General features: G+C 38.4%; 1 protein-coding gene across 1 annotated transcript in view; it reads right to left on the bottom strand.

Moving 5' to 3' along the window:
- Positions 1-581: 581 nt before the first annotated feature.
- LOC128503842 (actin-binding protein WASF3-like) overlaps positions 582-15,033 on the bottom strand; it is a 36,059-nt gene continuing 21,607 nt past the window's right edge. Inside the window, exons 2-9 of the mRNA XM_053474037.1 lie at positions 14,433-14,583; positions 11,266-11,400; positions 8,673-8,826; positions 7,970-8,087; positions 5,446-5,727; positions 4,899-5,101; positions 1,134-1,519; positions 582-780 (exon numbers count right to left, since the gene is read on the bottom strand). Coding sequence (XP_053330012.1) covers positions 623-780; positions 1,134-1,519; positions 4,899-5,101; positions 5,446-5,727; positions 7,970-8,087; positions 8,673-8,826; positions 11,266-11,400; positions 14,433-14,565 — 1,569 coding nt within the window. The 5' untranslated portion in view covers positions 14,566-14,583 and the 3' untranslated portion in view covers positions 582-622. The remainder of the gene's footprint in view (positions 781-1,133; positions 1,520-4,898; positions 5,102-5,445; positions 5,728-7,969; positions 8,088-8,672; positions 8,827-11,265; positions 11,401-14,432; positions 14,584-15,033) is intronic.

Consider the following 15,033-nt stretch of genomic DNA (forward strand, 5'->3'; position numbering starts at 1 on the left):
AGCTTTAAATTCGGAATTTAGTATGTGTAAATTTCTATAATGCTATTACATTTGATATAATAAACAATGTTGTGTCTTTTTTCTGCGTTTGTTAATGGTTAAATACACAGTGCTGAAATGATAATGTGAAGTGCATTTCGCACTTCAAAATCAATTTTTTTGCCAACTTGCATGCACTTGTTGTTTAGTGAATAGGCCTCATAGTATTGCACACCAAATAAAAAAATACTATACCAGTTTTCCAGTTAGTGAATGAAGTGCGAATTATGGCACTTCAGATCTGGTTCCACCTGATGCAGTGCCATTCATGGGTTTAATTTCCTTAGAAACATTGTGGTTCCACTGTATTACACATTACATGATCATTCTTGTTCTGGTGGCATCTTATTAAGTTAGAATTAGCGAACTAATCAATAAGCAATGATTTAAAAATATGTGCTTTTTGTGCAGCCTGACATTGCCCCTTGTGTCCCATAGCAGCATTTGTTTGACATTTTGTAATAATACACACAGGTAAGCAGAATTCAGGATTCCCCTTTCAAATAGTGAGCAAATTATGTTCCATGGCAATAATTTAAAACATAAGGTAGAGGAGAGTATGGTGCAGAAAGATGACTTTGACTTAATCAGACCATTCGTTTTCTTCTAGTTCGGAGTCGTCGTCCGACTCGCTGTATTCCACAGCAATCCTGCGAGATAGAATGGTAGCCACGTCATTTCCAACTGGCTCTTTCTTGGCCTCCTGTTCACGCTGCTCTTGGACCTTCCGGAGCTGGATACCTTGAGAGTAAAGCCAAAGTATTCAAAATGTAAAATATGATGCATTAACATAACGCTGGATATGGACAGTGATAATAACACTCATCTAAAACCATTTCCAGTTAACATTACCTATAGTATCTACTAATAGCTACAAGATATTGTCCACCAAAGTTGTTTTTGTGCCTAGCACTACTCTTGCTAAGTGGCCACTGACGGTTATACTATGGGGATTAAAGTTACAACTCGAAGATGATAAAACACCCCCTATTCATAAACTAATATTGATAAATTAATAACATTTTAAAAGTAGATAGAGAGTAATTTGAAATCTAAAGAAGAACACCATTTGCTAGCACTGTGTAAACACTCACCTCTGCGAATAGCAGCCAGGAGGTCGCTCCTGGCGTCGCTCATAGGGATGAGGGGTATCTGAGGTTTTCTTGCTTCCGCGGTGACAACAGTAGGGGAAGCTGAATGAGCAGGGGATGCAGAGAGAGCTGGGGGTCCAGGAGGAGGAGGAGGGGGAGCCACAGGGGGTCCCATTGGGCCAGCTTGAGGAGGAGAGATAGAATATGGACAGGGGGGTGCTGGAGGTGGGACAGGTGTATATGAAGACAGAGATGCAACAGTGTTGGGTGCCACAGGAGTAGGAGCTGAAATGGGGCTGTCAAAGGCAGTTTGGGCAGAGGGGATCATGGGAGGTGGAGGAGGGGGAGCAGGAGGCACAAAATATTCAGTAATTGGCATCTGCTGACCACTGTAAACAAACAGAGGAGAGTAAATTCACTCTTAACTTGCGGTATCATTTTCATGCCTTTATCCCAGACAGCTGACCAAAAATACACCGGACAGCATTTCTATGGCTGTTGGCCTTTTCTTAGAGACATATATAATGGTAACATCAGAAAATATTACTTTACGGAAAGGGTAGTGGACGCATGGAATAGCCTCCCAGTGGAAGTGGTAGATGTAAAGTCATTTAAGCAAGCATGGGATAGGCATAATGCCAAGCTAGATATAGGATAAGGGCAAGTACTAAAGGAGAGTACTCAGAGGTTGGGCAGACTGGATGGGCCTTCTGGCTCTTATCTGCCGTCACTTTCTATGTTTCTATGTTTCTATGTTATATGCTAAATATTTTAATATGAGCTAAAGACTAGAACTGGGAACATTCAAATATATAACACGATTTTTACAGCAGGAAACAATGGGCAGTCTAAATGGGCCAAATGGTTCTTATACTTTGTCAAATTCTACGTTTCTATTTAAGGAGAGATGTTTGGAAAAGACTACATACAGTCGAGTGAAATAGAAAGTACACTCTCTTTGAACTCTATGGTTTTACTGGACATCACAATAATCATCTGTTCCTTAGCAGTTCTAAAAATTAGGTAAATACAACATCAGATGAACAACAACACCACATGACATATTACACCGTGTCATGATTTATTCAACAAAAATAAAGCCACAATAGAGAAACCATGTTTGATAACCAAGTACACCTTATGATTTAATAGCTTGTAGAGCCACCTTTAGTGGCAATAACTTGAGGTAATTGTTTTCTGTAGGACTTCATCAGATATGCTGTGTTTTGTTTTTCGCCAAACGTGGCGCTCTGAATTATGACCAAATATCTCCACTTTGGTCTCATCTGTTCAAAGGACATTGTTCCCGAAACTTGTGGTTTTTTCATGTCCAACTTTGCAAACCTAAGCCGTGCTGCCATGTTCTTTTTAGAGAGAATGGGCTTTCTCCTGGCAACCCTTCCAAACAAGTGCAGCCTTTTTTTTTAATCATACATTTAACATGCTAACTGAGGCCTGTAGAGTCCGAGATGTGACTCCTGACCTTATAACCCTTCCCAGATTGATGGGCAGCAACAATTGCTTCTCTAAGATCATTCCTGATGTCTTTCCTCCTTGGTATTGTGTTAACACATTAACACTTAGCATTCTAATTACAATGGAAGCAGTAAGGGCGTACTTAGGTTTTAACACATGGCTTCTGCATTTTGGCTTTATTTTTGTTGAATAAATCATAACACGATGTAATATGTCATGTGTTCTTCATTTGAAGTTTATTTTAGCTAATATTTAGACCTGCTAAGGAATAGATAACTGTTATTATGTCTTAATATGTAAATCCATAGAATTCAAAGAGGGTGTATTTTATTTTTATAAGACTGTAGTGTAAGTGTAATGCACACAAAGACACAATTTTAAAAAGATGTAATGTCGACACAAGGCCTATGAAAATATGAAATACCTTTCAGAGTGAACGGCAAGAGGAATACAAAGACATGTTTGATGAGCAAAAACATCATAGCCAATATGAGAGGAAATCTGAACATAAGAATAGGCCAAGGATCCGATGTAGGGTTTTACATTATTATTTCAATTATTGCATGGGGATAAGGGTACTACAGTATTATTGGGATATGACTGCTCTACACTTAAAATGTAATTGCAGCCTGGAGTAATAGCACTAATGTAGCATTATTAACCTTTTACTGTACTGTATATAATTTCTAAGTTAATACCAGTAGTTTGTAATTTTGACATCACCGCTGTTCTTTCGTTCTATAACTATATTGAGATAATTAAAAAGGTAATATCTGTGAGCAATAAATAGATTTTAAAAAGGCACCAGTTAGTATAAATATCAAAATACATTGCCGTATTATGAGATAATGGTTTATGAAAACTATTGAGTTAATCCAAATGATGGTTCTGGAATTAACACCTTTACCAAGAACTAACTGCCAAGAATGGAAACGAGCAGTATCTGGCATTAAGATGTGTTTTCTAGGCTAATACAGACTGGTCACTCAGCTGTAATTACATATACACTGTGAGCTCTCCAGGGTCCTGTAGTCTATATATTTTCCTGGAAAGTCATAAAGAGAATGTTCTTTATTATTATCATTACACTTAATTTACAGGGTGCCAGCATATACTATTGCTGTATAATAGTCAAGGTACTATAGAATACTAATTTAACATTAAAAGTAACAATACACGATATCAATGATAAGCTAAAAATACCTAAGACATCCAGGCACAGAAGAAGAAGATGCTCCTCCTGTTTGCCAACTACAGTTCATTTATGACAATATGCACAAAAACTTCTAGCTAATGATCACAATATCTGGGCTTCTTCACCATTTCACACTACATCAAAAATCCTCATTCTAAATAAAATATGAAATTACCACAGATATTTCTCCAAAACATTATGAATGAACTAAAGAAGTAACAATATAAAAAATGCAATTTTCAAGTTAGTAGTTAAATACCAACCAGTGAAAGAGATGGGGAAAAAAATAATAACTTGTTAAAAATATGGAAGTTCAATTATTAGAATGACGTTGGTCCAATTTCTTTATTAGTGTTTCATGGTTTGGTCCAAATACTTTGAATTTATAATATAATGACCTGTGCCTCCCCTTTGCGAAAACTCAATTATATAACTTTATTCTGTATTATTAATATTTGGGCGGTGGGGGGTTGTTCCACATGTTTTTGTCTTGTTTACCTTTTAAGTGATAACTTAACACAAGTTTTTAAGTTTGGGTTTTTATGATGTATTTAATGTATTTGAGGACCCACCCCAAGGATAAAGATTAAGTCAATAAAGATTAATAATGCATTTTTTCATTTTTGCGGGTTCTCTTCTCAAGGTCCACCGAAAACCCTTACCAAGCTCTCCTTTTTGGGTGTTTATTTAATACAGTTTTAAAAATTATTTACGGTATAAATACCTTTTATTATGTCTTGGTTTGAGGGACTTCATAATATCTGTTCTGGCCATGTGGGAAAATGCCAATAAATGAAGCATTAACCTTAAAGTGGCCCAGTGTTGGCAACATATGGTGAAATGTGATTACATCTCAAATCTACTAAGGATTTAATTAGCAAATTGTGACCTCCTCTAGATGTGACCGGTGTAATTCACTAATGTCAGAACCAGACCTCCAGGACCTTACGAATGTATAATAAATAGGTTAGAATCACTGTGGACCTTTATTGATTAGCTGATACTCATGTTTTTATAGCACACATAGCTGATATTATTATACATTCGTTACAAGCATCATTATTATTATTATTATTATTACTTAAAGTGTTGCTTACCCATAATCCTTCATCACTTGGGGACGTGGCCCGTTCAGGATGGCCTCTGGTGGCTGTGGTACATGAGCCTGCTGAGCCCTGTTTAAGCTATTCTGTCGGCTACCAGGAGCCGAAGTACGGTAACAATGCTCTTGGGCCTGACTGGCCATTAAGACAATCTCCTTGTTTTCTGGCGTCAGGTGAGGGGCAGGAGCCATCATTTGCTGGGCAGGGTGATTGGGACTAGCAGGATAAGAGTGATCAAGATCTGATGCATAAGACCTGCAGTTGTAATATAAGCAGTTACTTTACCTGCATGTTAGACATATACACATTTAGTGAGGTCTTGGCAGACAATGAAAGGGTTAACATTTATTTTGCAATTTACCTTGATAAAATGCATACAACTTTGTTAAAGCTGGGGGCTGTTTTTACCTTGATGCTTTGGAATTCCGAAGGAAAGGGGTTCAATAAAAATATTCCTTTATATTATATATATTTCATAATATTGATTTAAGCAATAAGACAAGGTATTTGATTCCAGGCTGACTGTATGATAACATGATACAGAATTAAACAAATTCAGCCAACTTTTTCTAAAAAGACCACTGCTATACCCATTTATTTGGTATTTTTTCCAGCTTGCACATTGACACATTGTGTGTGGAACCTGCCTAGTATCTGGGGACAGTGATCCCTCGGATGAAGTCACATGATATGGAGATGGTGAGAACCTGTTATCGGGTCTGAACTCCTTATCATAAGCCATCATGTTCCATTCGAGCCTGCGGTTCCGTGCTTTCCGCACCTTCTTCACTTCTCGAGTAGGATCCTCCACCAATCTTTGCTCCTAAAATCCATAAGAACAGGATTAAGGATTAAAAAAACATGATTGTACTATCAATATATTGCAAACAGCTTCACACAGTTCAACTGTGTTTCAAAGCCTTGGAACAAAGGTGGAAATCAATTTTATGTCACAAGCTCTTGGTGTTGGGGGGGTACATAGATTTTCAATATACCTGTTCCAAAAATGTCTGTCTTATCCGATTATCCCACTGCTTACCGTAACACAATTCAATGTTAGTAGGGTCAGTTTCAGATTTCGTTTATCAGATTATTTGAATTTATGCATTGTCTTTGCAAAACCGCACGCAACTTTTAAATCCATTATTTACATTTTTTTGTGGTATCTCAATGCGGATTTCCTTTTCCTTGGAAAGCTCTATTCAGTAAAGATCAAGAAGAATCAACCTTTTAAATCAATTCAATTAAATTGGCTTGTAATACAGCAAAATGCAGATTCACTAAACTCAAACGGACCGTAAACACAACAAGAATTAAAGTTACTCGGACTTGCAAAAAAAGCATGGCTTCTCATATATTAACATAACACAACGGCCTCTGTTTGTGACCAGCACCTCAGAGGGGAGAACACGTACCCTGCTGGGACATGATTAGCACTGAAGAGCCTTCGCGTGCCAAGGTTGGGTAAAAACAAGTTAAGATGCCACAATATATCAACATCAGAGCTTGCCAAACTGGAGTTACTAACAGCCAACTCTGCTTAGAACATGCAGTGATTCTCTTGTTCAGTGTCCCACCCCAAGGCTTTCATTTTGCTATCATTAGTAATAAATGTTGAAAACAATCTAACATGGAACTAATGTTTTATGAATCCCATCACAAGCACTTCATGTAACAACAGTGCCTGAGTCCCACACATTAGGTATCCAATTTTAAGTATTAAATATCTGCATATTATATATATATATATATATATATATATATATAATCTATATCCATCATTACTTCCCACTAATGTATAATCTAATTCAGAGGAAATTTGTTTAAATCAGTGACATATCATAGAGGACAAGGCAATGATAGTAAAAAAATAGACAGACAAACCCTCAATACCTGTCTGAATATGCGATTTTTATGTATATCCTCACTGGAATCTAATAATGTAGAATTGAGGCTACTGCTTTATAGTAATTTATAAAATAAAGTTTCCAGGAGGGTCTCTCCAGGTACTGCATTCAACTATCCAAGTCAATGGAGCCCAGCTTTCTAATCACAACGTGATTAAAATAGCCAAAAAGAATTTTTATTAAAATATGGTAACACTTAAAAATAATTATGCAGTGATGGCATTTCAAATAACCAAGGGGTGTCCGGTTTAAAAAATTAATGGGCAAATTGGAGTGGCTGGGTTCAAAGATGTCCCAAATATGGCATAGGCACAGAGACTGACAAAATGAAAAAAAAGCACACTTCCCAAATGTGGCCTTTTAGCCCCAAACAACCAGACCAACCCATGCATGGGAGGTATCACTGTAGTCAAGAGATGTTGTTGAACACATATTGGGGTGTTGTTTCACAGAGACATGTACCAGGAGCTGAACATCCGTACCTGAAGTACAATTTGTGTGAAAAATATAACAATTACTACCACAAACTTTGACAAAGGCTGGTGGTCTCATGCATGGAAAGGGTTAATATACCAGCATTTGAAATACCTTGGGGTGTCTAGTTTTCAAAAATATACCGTTTAATTGAGGTAAATTGCATTGGCTGGCTTCAAAGATGTCCCAAATAGGACATGGGGCAGAATGACCAGATTTGGAAAAAAGTTTTTGAAATAGCAAAACGCTACTTGTAAATATTGCACTATAACTTGCAAAGGAAAAGCAAAACAAACAACAGCATAAAAACATTGGGGACAAATAGTAGAATCTATTTAGCAGGTTTTTTCATTAGATTTAGTAGATGAGTAAAATAATTTTCAAATAAAAGTACTAATGCACTAATAAAGTCTAATGAATAGTTTTGGTAGGACCCTAGTCCAGTAAATAGAACTGGTAATTCTGCAGTACCCCCAGAGATAAATAAATGGAGAGGTGCATGAAAAATATTTTGTTTGCCCTACCTGCAAAAACTTACACAAAATATATCCCCTAATCACCCACTTACAAGGACTGTTTGAGGAACAGGATGCATATACATCAAATCTTTATTTATATCAAGAGGCACAGAGGTATTTACATTATTTGATGTGTTCATAATAAATCCAATGTGACACAGCTTACTTTTTGTCTCCTCTTCTCCTTCCTCTTGTCTTCAGTGGCCTGCAACATCTTTTCCTTCCACAGGTTGAAGAAGTAAGATGGATCCGTATAGAATCTGAGCCCATCTTTTTTATCATCTCTACAATACATATGTCATAGTTCAGTAGCTCATCTATGAAGATATGGAGATTGCTTATGCTCTTCACTTACTACAATTATCTTGCTATACTGAGGATGGAAAGCTGAGCATATTGTGATATCCAGGGCTGGGGTTATATTCCAGGTACCTATAGATACTTTCTATATTTCCATACTTTTTAGAAAAGTAAATTAAGAAAATAATGTATTCTAATGCATACTCATTAATATATATTAGGATACAACTTTGCCATTTAGGATTTGTTACCGTAAAAATGGAATATAACCATACTTTATAAAAGGGAGGAAGAGACGGTAAGGAAATAATATCTTTTAGTTGCAAAGCACAGGCACAAAATACATTTGCAAGTCTACAAAGTGAAAGCGAAAACACAGAAAGGTTACACTACTGTATGGAATGACATTGTGGCCAAGAGGCACCCTTTAGATAATCTCTAGCACATAGCCATTTGCCAAAATCATGATTTATAATCTGTAAGTACATTTTTTTGTAAAATGTTGTGTAGAATAAATCAAATAGGGATGAAAAGTGGGCATATAAAACATTTATAAATGCAATCATCACCTGTAAGGCGTAAGGATGTTGAGCGGTGGTGGCTTATCACATCGCTGATACATCTCCATCACAGGGTTGGGAATGGAATTGCGAGACACCACTTGCTGGTTTTGCACCGTAGAGCTTTTAAATGCCTTCCGCATGTTAATGTCTTGCAAGGACACTGTAACCACAATTACACAGGGAGATGATACAAGATGACAGGCATATGCCAGCAGAGTGGGGGTTAATCTGTGCTCTCCATCTGTGATTGGACAGCAGCCTCCATAAATTAAGCCAAGCCAGGATGTAATTTTAAAACACCCGGGAAACAGACGTTTACTCCACAGGTGCCAGTATACATTCTGAATCCAGGCTCAGCCGCTTTTAAGATATTTGGTCAGAAGTGACAGCCTCTGGTTTCTGAAGCTGTGGACCAGGACACTCTAGAGCCCATCAAGGCTCACTATCATTAATGGGTGTCATGATCTACATCAGCTGGAGTCAGGGGCAGGCTGGCCTAGGGGTGGTCAGTTGGTTGAGGGGGGAGGTTTGCTTTACTTGCCTCTGTGTCAGAAGTTGCCATCCCTTCCTTGGCTGGGGTTCTAGTGTTTGCTATAGGTAGTTGACCTTATTTTAATACATTCTTTAGGAGTAGGGCTGTGGAGCCAAACACCGTAAATCAATGTCTGAATCACTTGCTAGAGCAAAACAGAGGTTATCAAGGCTAATTAACTTTAATGGGTGTCATGGTCCAAATCAGCTGGTGTTAGGTGCACTTGGCTTTACTTGTCCCATATGCCATATGGTGTTGACTTTCCCCTGGCTGGAGTACCATGTGTAGACTTTCTTTCAATACATTCTTTGGGAGTGGAGTTGGAGAACCAATCACCTTAAATCAACTCCTGAATAACTTGCTAGTGCTAGATAAATAATCACGCCCTATGTCATTTTCTACATTACAGCTTTGTTATTTTGTTTCAGTTTATTGCAAGCATATGTGATATGCCTAAATGTATTCATCTTCAGCTCAATTGTTTTCTAACGAACACATGGGCTGATTAATGAATTAACAGGATGCTAAGGAAGTATTAGGCATTTAGCAAACAAGCCTATCTTTCCAAGTAGGTCAGCTGGTTCTAGATAGAGTGTTTGAGGAGTTCAGAAGTGCCCCAATTAATTGAAGTTTAGATTTACCAATTACTGTGAGTGCTTCAGAGATGCCAAGGGATGCGTTTGCCTTATATTTAGCAGACATCTGAAAAATCTCTCTTGGGGCTTGTTTCACTAAGCTGTGGTTAGTAAGCTAAAATTTATGCTGAGCAATGACGAAGCTCTAGGTTTTTTTTGCCTGTAATATATTTTTATCAAATTCATTAAGCTGTTTTAACTTGCTTTGATACTTTCCCTTTAAGCAAATATCATATTACAAAAGAGCTTCGGAGTGTCTACTGGACTGACAGACACAATCTACTTTTTTAGGATCCTCAAAGTCCTAAGACTGTTCAAAGATTAGTAATGTATATTCTACATTAAATAAAAGAGGAAAAAATAACGTAGACAGATTTAATTCAGCAGTGAAAAGGGTGCATGCAGCAAAAGCAATTCCTGTGATAGATAACATTCCTAAAATGGAAAAATATAGGTTGGACTGTGATACGAGTCTCCAATATTAGGTTAAACAACATATGCTTTGGTATCAATGGTAGATTAATGTGCTTTAGGAACTACAAAGAATCTGAAATTATGAGTTTGAAAAGGTTCTGGTGTTCAGCAAAGATATTTTGTCATGCTGCTATACATGCCGTAATAGGTCATGCCTATATGGATTTGGCATATTTGGACACCCAGTTCATTAAAGAACAATATGCAATTAAAAAAACCCAAAACAAACATTAAACAGAGGGAAGGGTGAGTTCTGAGGAGCAACTAGTCAACTTGTTATTCTTTATTTTGTTGTAGAAGAGCCTAAGCAGTGATAAAGCTGGATAAATATAAGCCATTGATACAAAGTCGACAGCAGCCAATGTGACAAGGATAGGCAACCTTATACACGCAGGCTTAGTATGGACTATTAGTATGAAATTATTTGACTTCTACGCAAAATAAAATGAGAACCTTGTAACATCATCCATCAGTGTTGCCATTACACTACACTCCTAAACAGTCTCTCCGCTCATGCAATGATCTCCTTCTATCCTCTCCTCTTCTATCTTTCTCCAGGACTGCCCCTATCCTCTGGAATGCCCTGCCTCCGGTCCTTCAAAAAAATCCCTCAAGACCCACTTCTTTAAGGACGCTTATAATATTGCACATTAACACCCCCATATTCCTTTAGCTCACCTCTCCTAGTCCCTCTAATGCAATACTTACACTAGTGTTGCTGGTCCATCCCTTACATTGGCACTTTTACCTATTGTGTAATACACCCTAAATCCCTCTAGACTGTAAGCTTGTTTGAACAGGGCCCTCCTCACCTGTTGTCTCTGTTAGTCAATTTGTTATGTTATATACTACTTGTTATGTCCTGTCTACCCATTGTACAGCGCTACGGAATTTGGTTGCGCTATATAAAATAATAAATAATAATAATTAACAATAGTCAGAAAGATTTATAATTTACCTTCTTCCACTGTAGAGTCTAACTGGGTTACTTTAACAACCAGCAAATCCACCCGCTCCTGCAGGGAATTCATTCTCATGTAGAAACTATTGGCTTCGTTGAAGAGCTCTCCAAAGATGTCCTCTGCATGACGACCTGCCACATTAGAGCAATTGGAAAAATAAATAATCATACTCAGTCATCAAATGTCGTTTATTGTATGGATGTCGTTTATTGTATGGGATGTTTCCAGAATTTCTCAGCCTCCCTTAGTAAGCATTATTCTCATCTCTTATTCCCCAGTAATGTAAGCAGAACTTTGAGGACAACTGTCCTATACATTGTAAGCGAAAATGATTACCAATTACGTATCCTAAATTAATACTAATAATGATCCATAACCGACAACATCAGTTACCACCTTGACTCCTACTTGACAGCTGCATTGTCAATACCAAAGAGATGCAGAAATTGCCAAAAATTGCAATTAATTAGACTTGTGCATTCATATTCGGGCGAACATGAAAACGAACACGAAGAGTACGTTTTTGTTGTTCGTCCCAGAAGAAACGAAGAAGCAAAGATAGAGGCGGTAAAACGTACACGAAGACGAGGACACACAACACAAAGAATCTTCGTGTTCATCTTCATCTACTAATCTCCCTGGTCCCTTCCCCATCTAGCCTACCTTATCTACGCAGCATCACTGGGGTTGACAGAAGCGGAAATCCGTAGTTTCGCCGTCAGGGGTTAAGGGGCCGTGCGAATGACTCTATTGGCTCACTCGCACAGCCTTTTTAACCCCTGTGATGCAATAAAGTCAGTTGTACGGACCTGTTGGAGCAGGGAGACCAGTGGTCTGTACGAGCGACTCTCTTTGTCGCCAGAACCAATTGGTTGATGCCAGAGGAGGAACCTGCAGGCGACCAATAGGCTCACTCGCACAGCCTTTTTAACTCCTGACAGTGAACCTACAGGTTTCCGGTCCCGTTAACCCCTGTGATGCTGCATAGATAACAGGAGCGGAAATCCCTAGGTTCGCTGTCAGGGGTTAACTTTGTGCAACTTGGCCGGCAGAGACCACTGGTCTCCCTGCTCCAACAGTTAAAAGTCCGTACGAACAACCAATAAAGTCCCTTGTACGGACCTTTAACAGTTGGAGCAGGGAGACCAGTGGTCTCTGCCGGCCAGGTTGCTGGACCAGGATTTTAAAAGTCTGTACGAGGGACCCTATTGGTCGCCAGCAGGGGCTCGTCTGCCATCAACCAATGAGGTACAGGTGTACTTCAATGGTTGATGGCAGAGGAGGCCCCTGCAGGCGACCAATAGAGTTGCTTCTACGGACATTTAAACTTCTGGCGCTAAAGCTGCTGCGTAGTCTGTACCGCGTTAACCTCGTATTAACCCCTTCTACAAAAAAAGAGGAAAAAAAAAACAAAGAAAAAAACGAACACGAAGAATGCACACAAATATTCGCCCAAAACGGACACAGGAACGGGCGAATATTCATGGAATACGATGATTTTTTCCTCCACGAAGGCGAACACGAAGACGGACACGAAGAGTTGGCCGGTGCCCACGTCTACAATTAATACTATAATATTATGAAAATGAATACCTTATAATACTGTAACAAAATTAATTGACTGCATTTTTTTTACATGAATATGACAATCCTTCCTGGAAACGCCTGTTCATTGTTGAGGTATTTCCTTGTCTGTGGCATCTCTGTTACAAAAAATTGGTAATAGTACAGGACAAACAGTGTTAACAGGATTCAATTACAATGCATCAGCACCTGTAACCAAGGCTTGTTGTAAGTAACCGTTTATTGACTGGCATAAATATATCCTCAGATATGTGGTAGTAGCCTAAAATTTAAATCCAGTATCAGGCTCATAACCCATATTTAAAGAGGAGCTTAACTGCAGGATCTTAAAGTTGAAAATAATGTATTGCACTTATATCCTCTTCTAACATCTTGTGACAATGCAAGCTTTTGAAGAAAAAAGAAACTCTCATAAAATGGGTTGTAAAATCCAGGATTGACAGCTATAAACATTCCAAGACATAGGAGCACAAAATGTTAAATTAATTAAGTCCTGAACGCTCAGAATTTGACACCTCTGGTTTAGAGCTTTTTTCCCCCAGAGTAGGTGGTTTGACAATAAAGTCTCCTAAATGTTGATGACAAAAAGTAAAATAAAATGGACTTGGGTAATGTTTCAGTCTTAAAATAAAATCTCAAGTATCAGTTACTGTTGAGGAAAAAGACCTGCGGTGTTCACCATGGTGAAAAGTTGAAAGGTCTTAACTCTATTGGCAACATATTTGTAGATGGGACTAAGGCCAGACAAAGGCAAAAAGTTTTTATAAACTGAGAATGCCAACATAGGCATAGATGTGCACGTCCACCGTATATTGTGGCGGCTTCCGTTGCTTTGCTGTCAGGTACTAGACCGAATTTTACACCCGGGGGAGATATTCTGTGGTGAATGGTAAGCCCTTTGGTCTGTAAGCTAGAAACTAAAGATAATTATAGAGTTTAACAAATAGAATTGAGGAGCCTGGCGTACAGAATTTTCCAAGGTTCCAGACAAAACAGGTATCTTCATATGCATAGAAAAATAGAAACAGAATGTGTTTGCCAGTATTTGCCAGCAGGGAAAAGCAATTCAGCCCATGTAGTCTGCCTATTGTTTTCGTCTGTAACATTGAAGGTCACCAAGTCAGTTTTTGTGTATGGGCACCCCAGTAGCTTATACTCGTCTAGTGCACAAGTCACAAGAGGCCTGGTAAGTGACCTGGAATTGACACAAATAGTTTTAGAAACCATGCCTATTGAATATTAAGTGTTAGCAAGTCAAAAGCCCAGTATTGTTTACCAAGAGTAGCTACAGGAATGATGTTCTCCAGTCGTGAGTCATTAAGAGTTAGGTACAAAAGGAATACCAATAAATTGAGTAGAAAGGTTGTTGAATTTAATGGAACAAGCTTCCACTTTATGATATATGTAAAATGCTGTGTAGCTGCAATCCTGAAATGCCTAAATGGAGATCAAGGATGGTCTGATGCCTTCGCCTGGAATGTCACCAAGTGTTCTTCAACTTCACCAACAACTACGTGGCTGATTTCTTGACAAACTACACTATATCATATGAATAAAAAACACAACACCAAATACTTACTGAGGCTCCCCAGCTGTTTGATGATGGCAGCTAGGGTGCTGTTGGTGACACACTCCAGCTCACTGGTCACCACATCTGGAACTGCTCCTCGGCACAAATGCCGTGGTTCGATATTCCGCTTGACTAAAGGCATTTTCTCTTAGTGGTCAATCTGTAAGAAACAGCAAGGAGAGTTTGAGTAATAGAACGAGCAAGAAATATGAACTCTGTCTCTTCAATGCAAATAATACCAGAGGCATATACATTGACACATTTATGAAAGCAATATATTTTCCAAAAAAACAATCCAAAAATAATAAGAAAGACTCTGTGCAGAGGCTAATCTGATGGTCACCCATTAGAAGGCACTGCTGGAAGTAGGCAATGTATACGTACCGAGACATCAGTATCCATGAGGCGGCTTGTGGAAGTTATTGTTGCTTAGGGGGCATTTAGTCAAATGCCCTTCACATTGTTATGATCCTTCATAAACAGCACACAATTTTCTTTTTTCCCATATATGACAAGCCTCAGATGGATGCCATTTAGAAACATTAGCATTTGGCGGCAGATAAGTATTCAGCCCATCTTTCCTGATATACATACCATCATTTAACTGTAG

This window comes from Spea bombifrons, chromosome 8 (assembly GCF_027358695.1).
Source record: "Spea bombifrons isolate aSpeBom1 chromosome 8, aSpeBom1.2.pri, whole genome shotgun sequence".
Lineage (NCBI taxonomy): Eukaryota > Metazoa > Chordata > Amphibia > Anura > Pelobatidae > Spea > Spea bombifrons.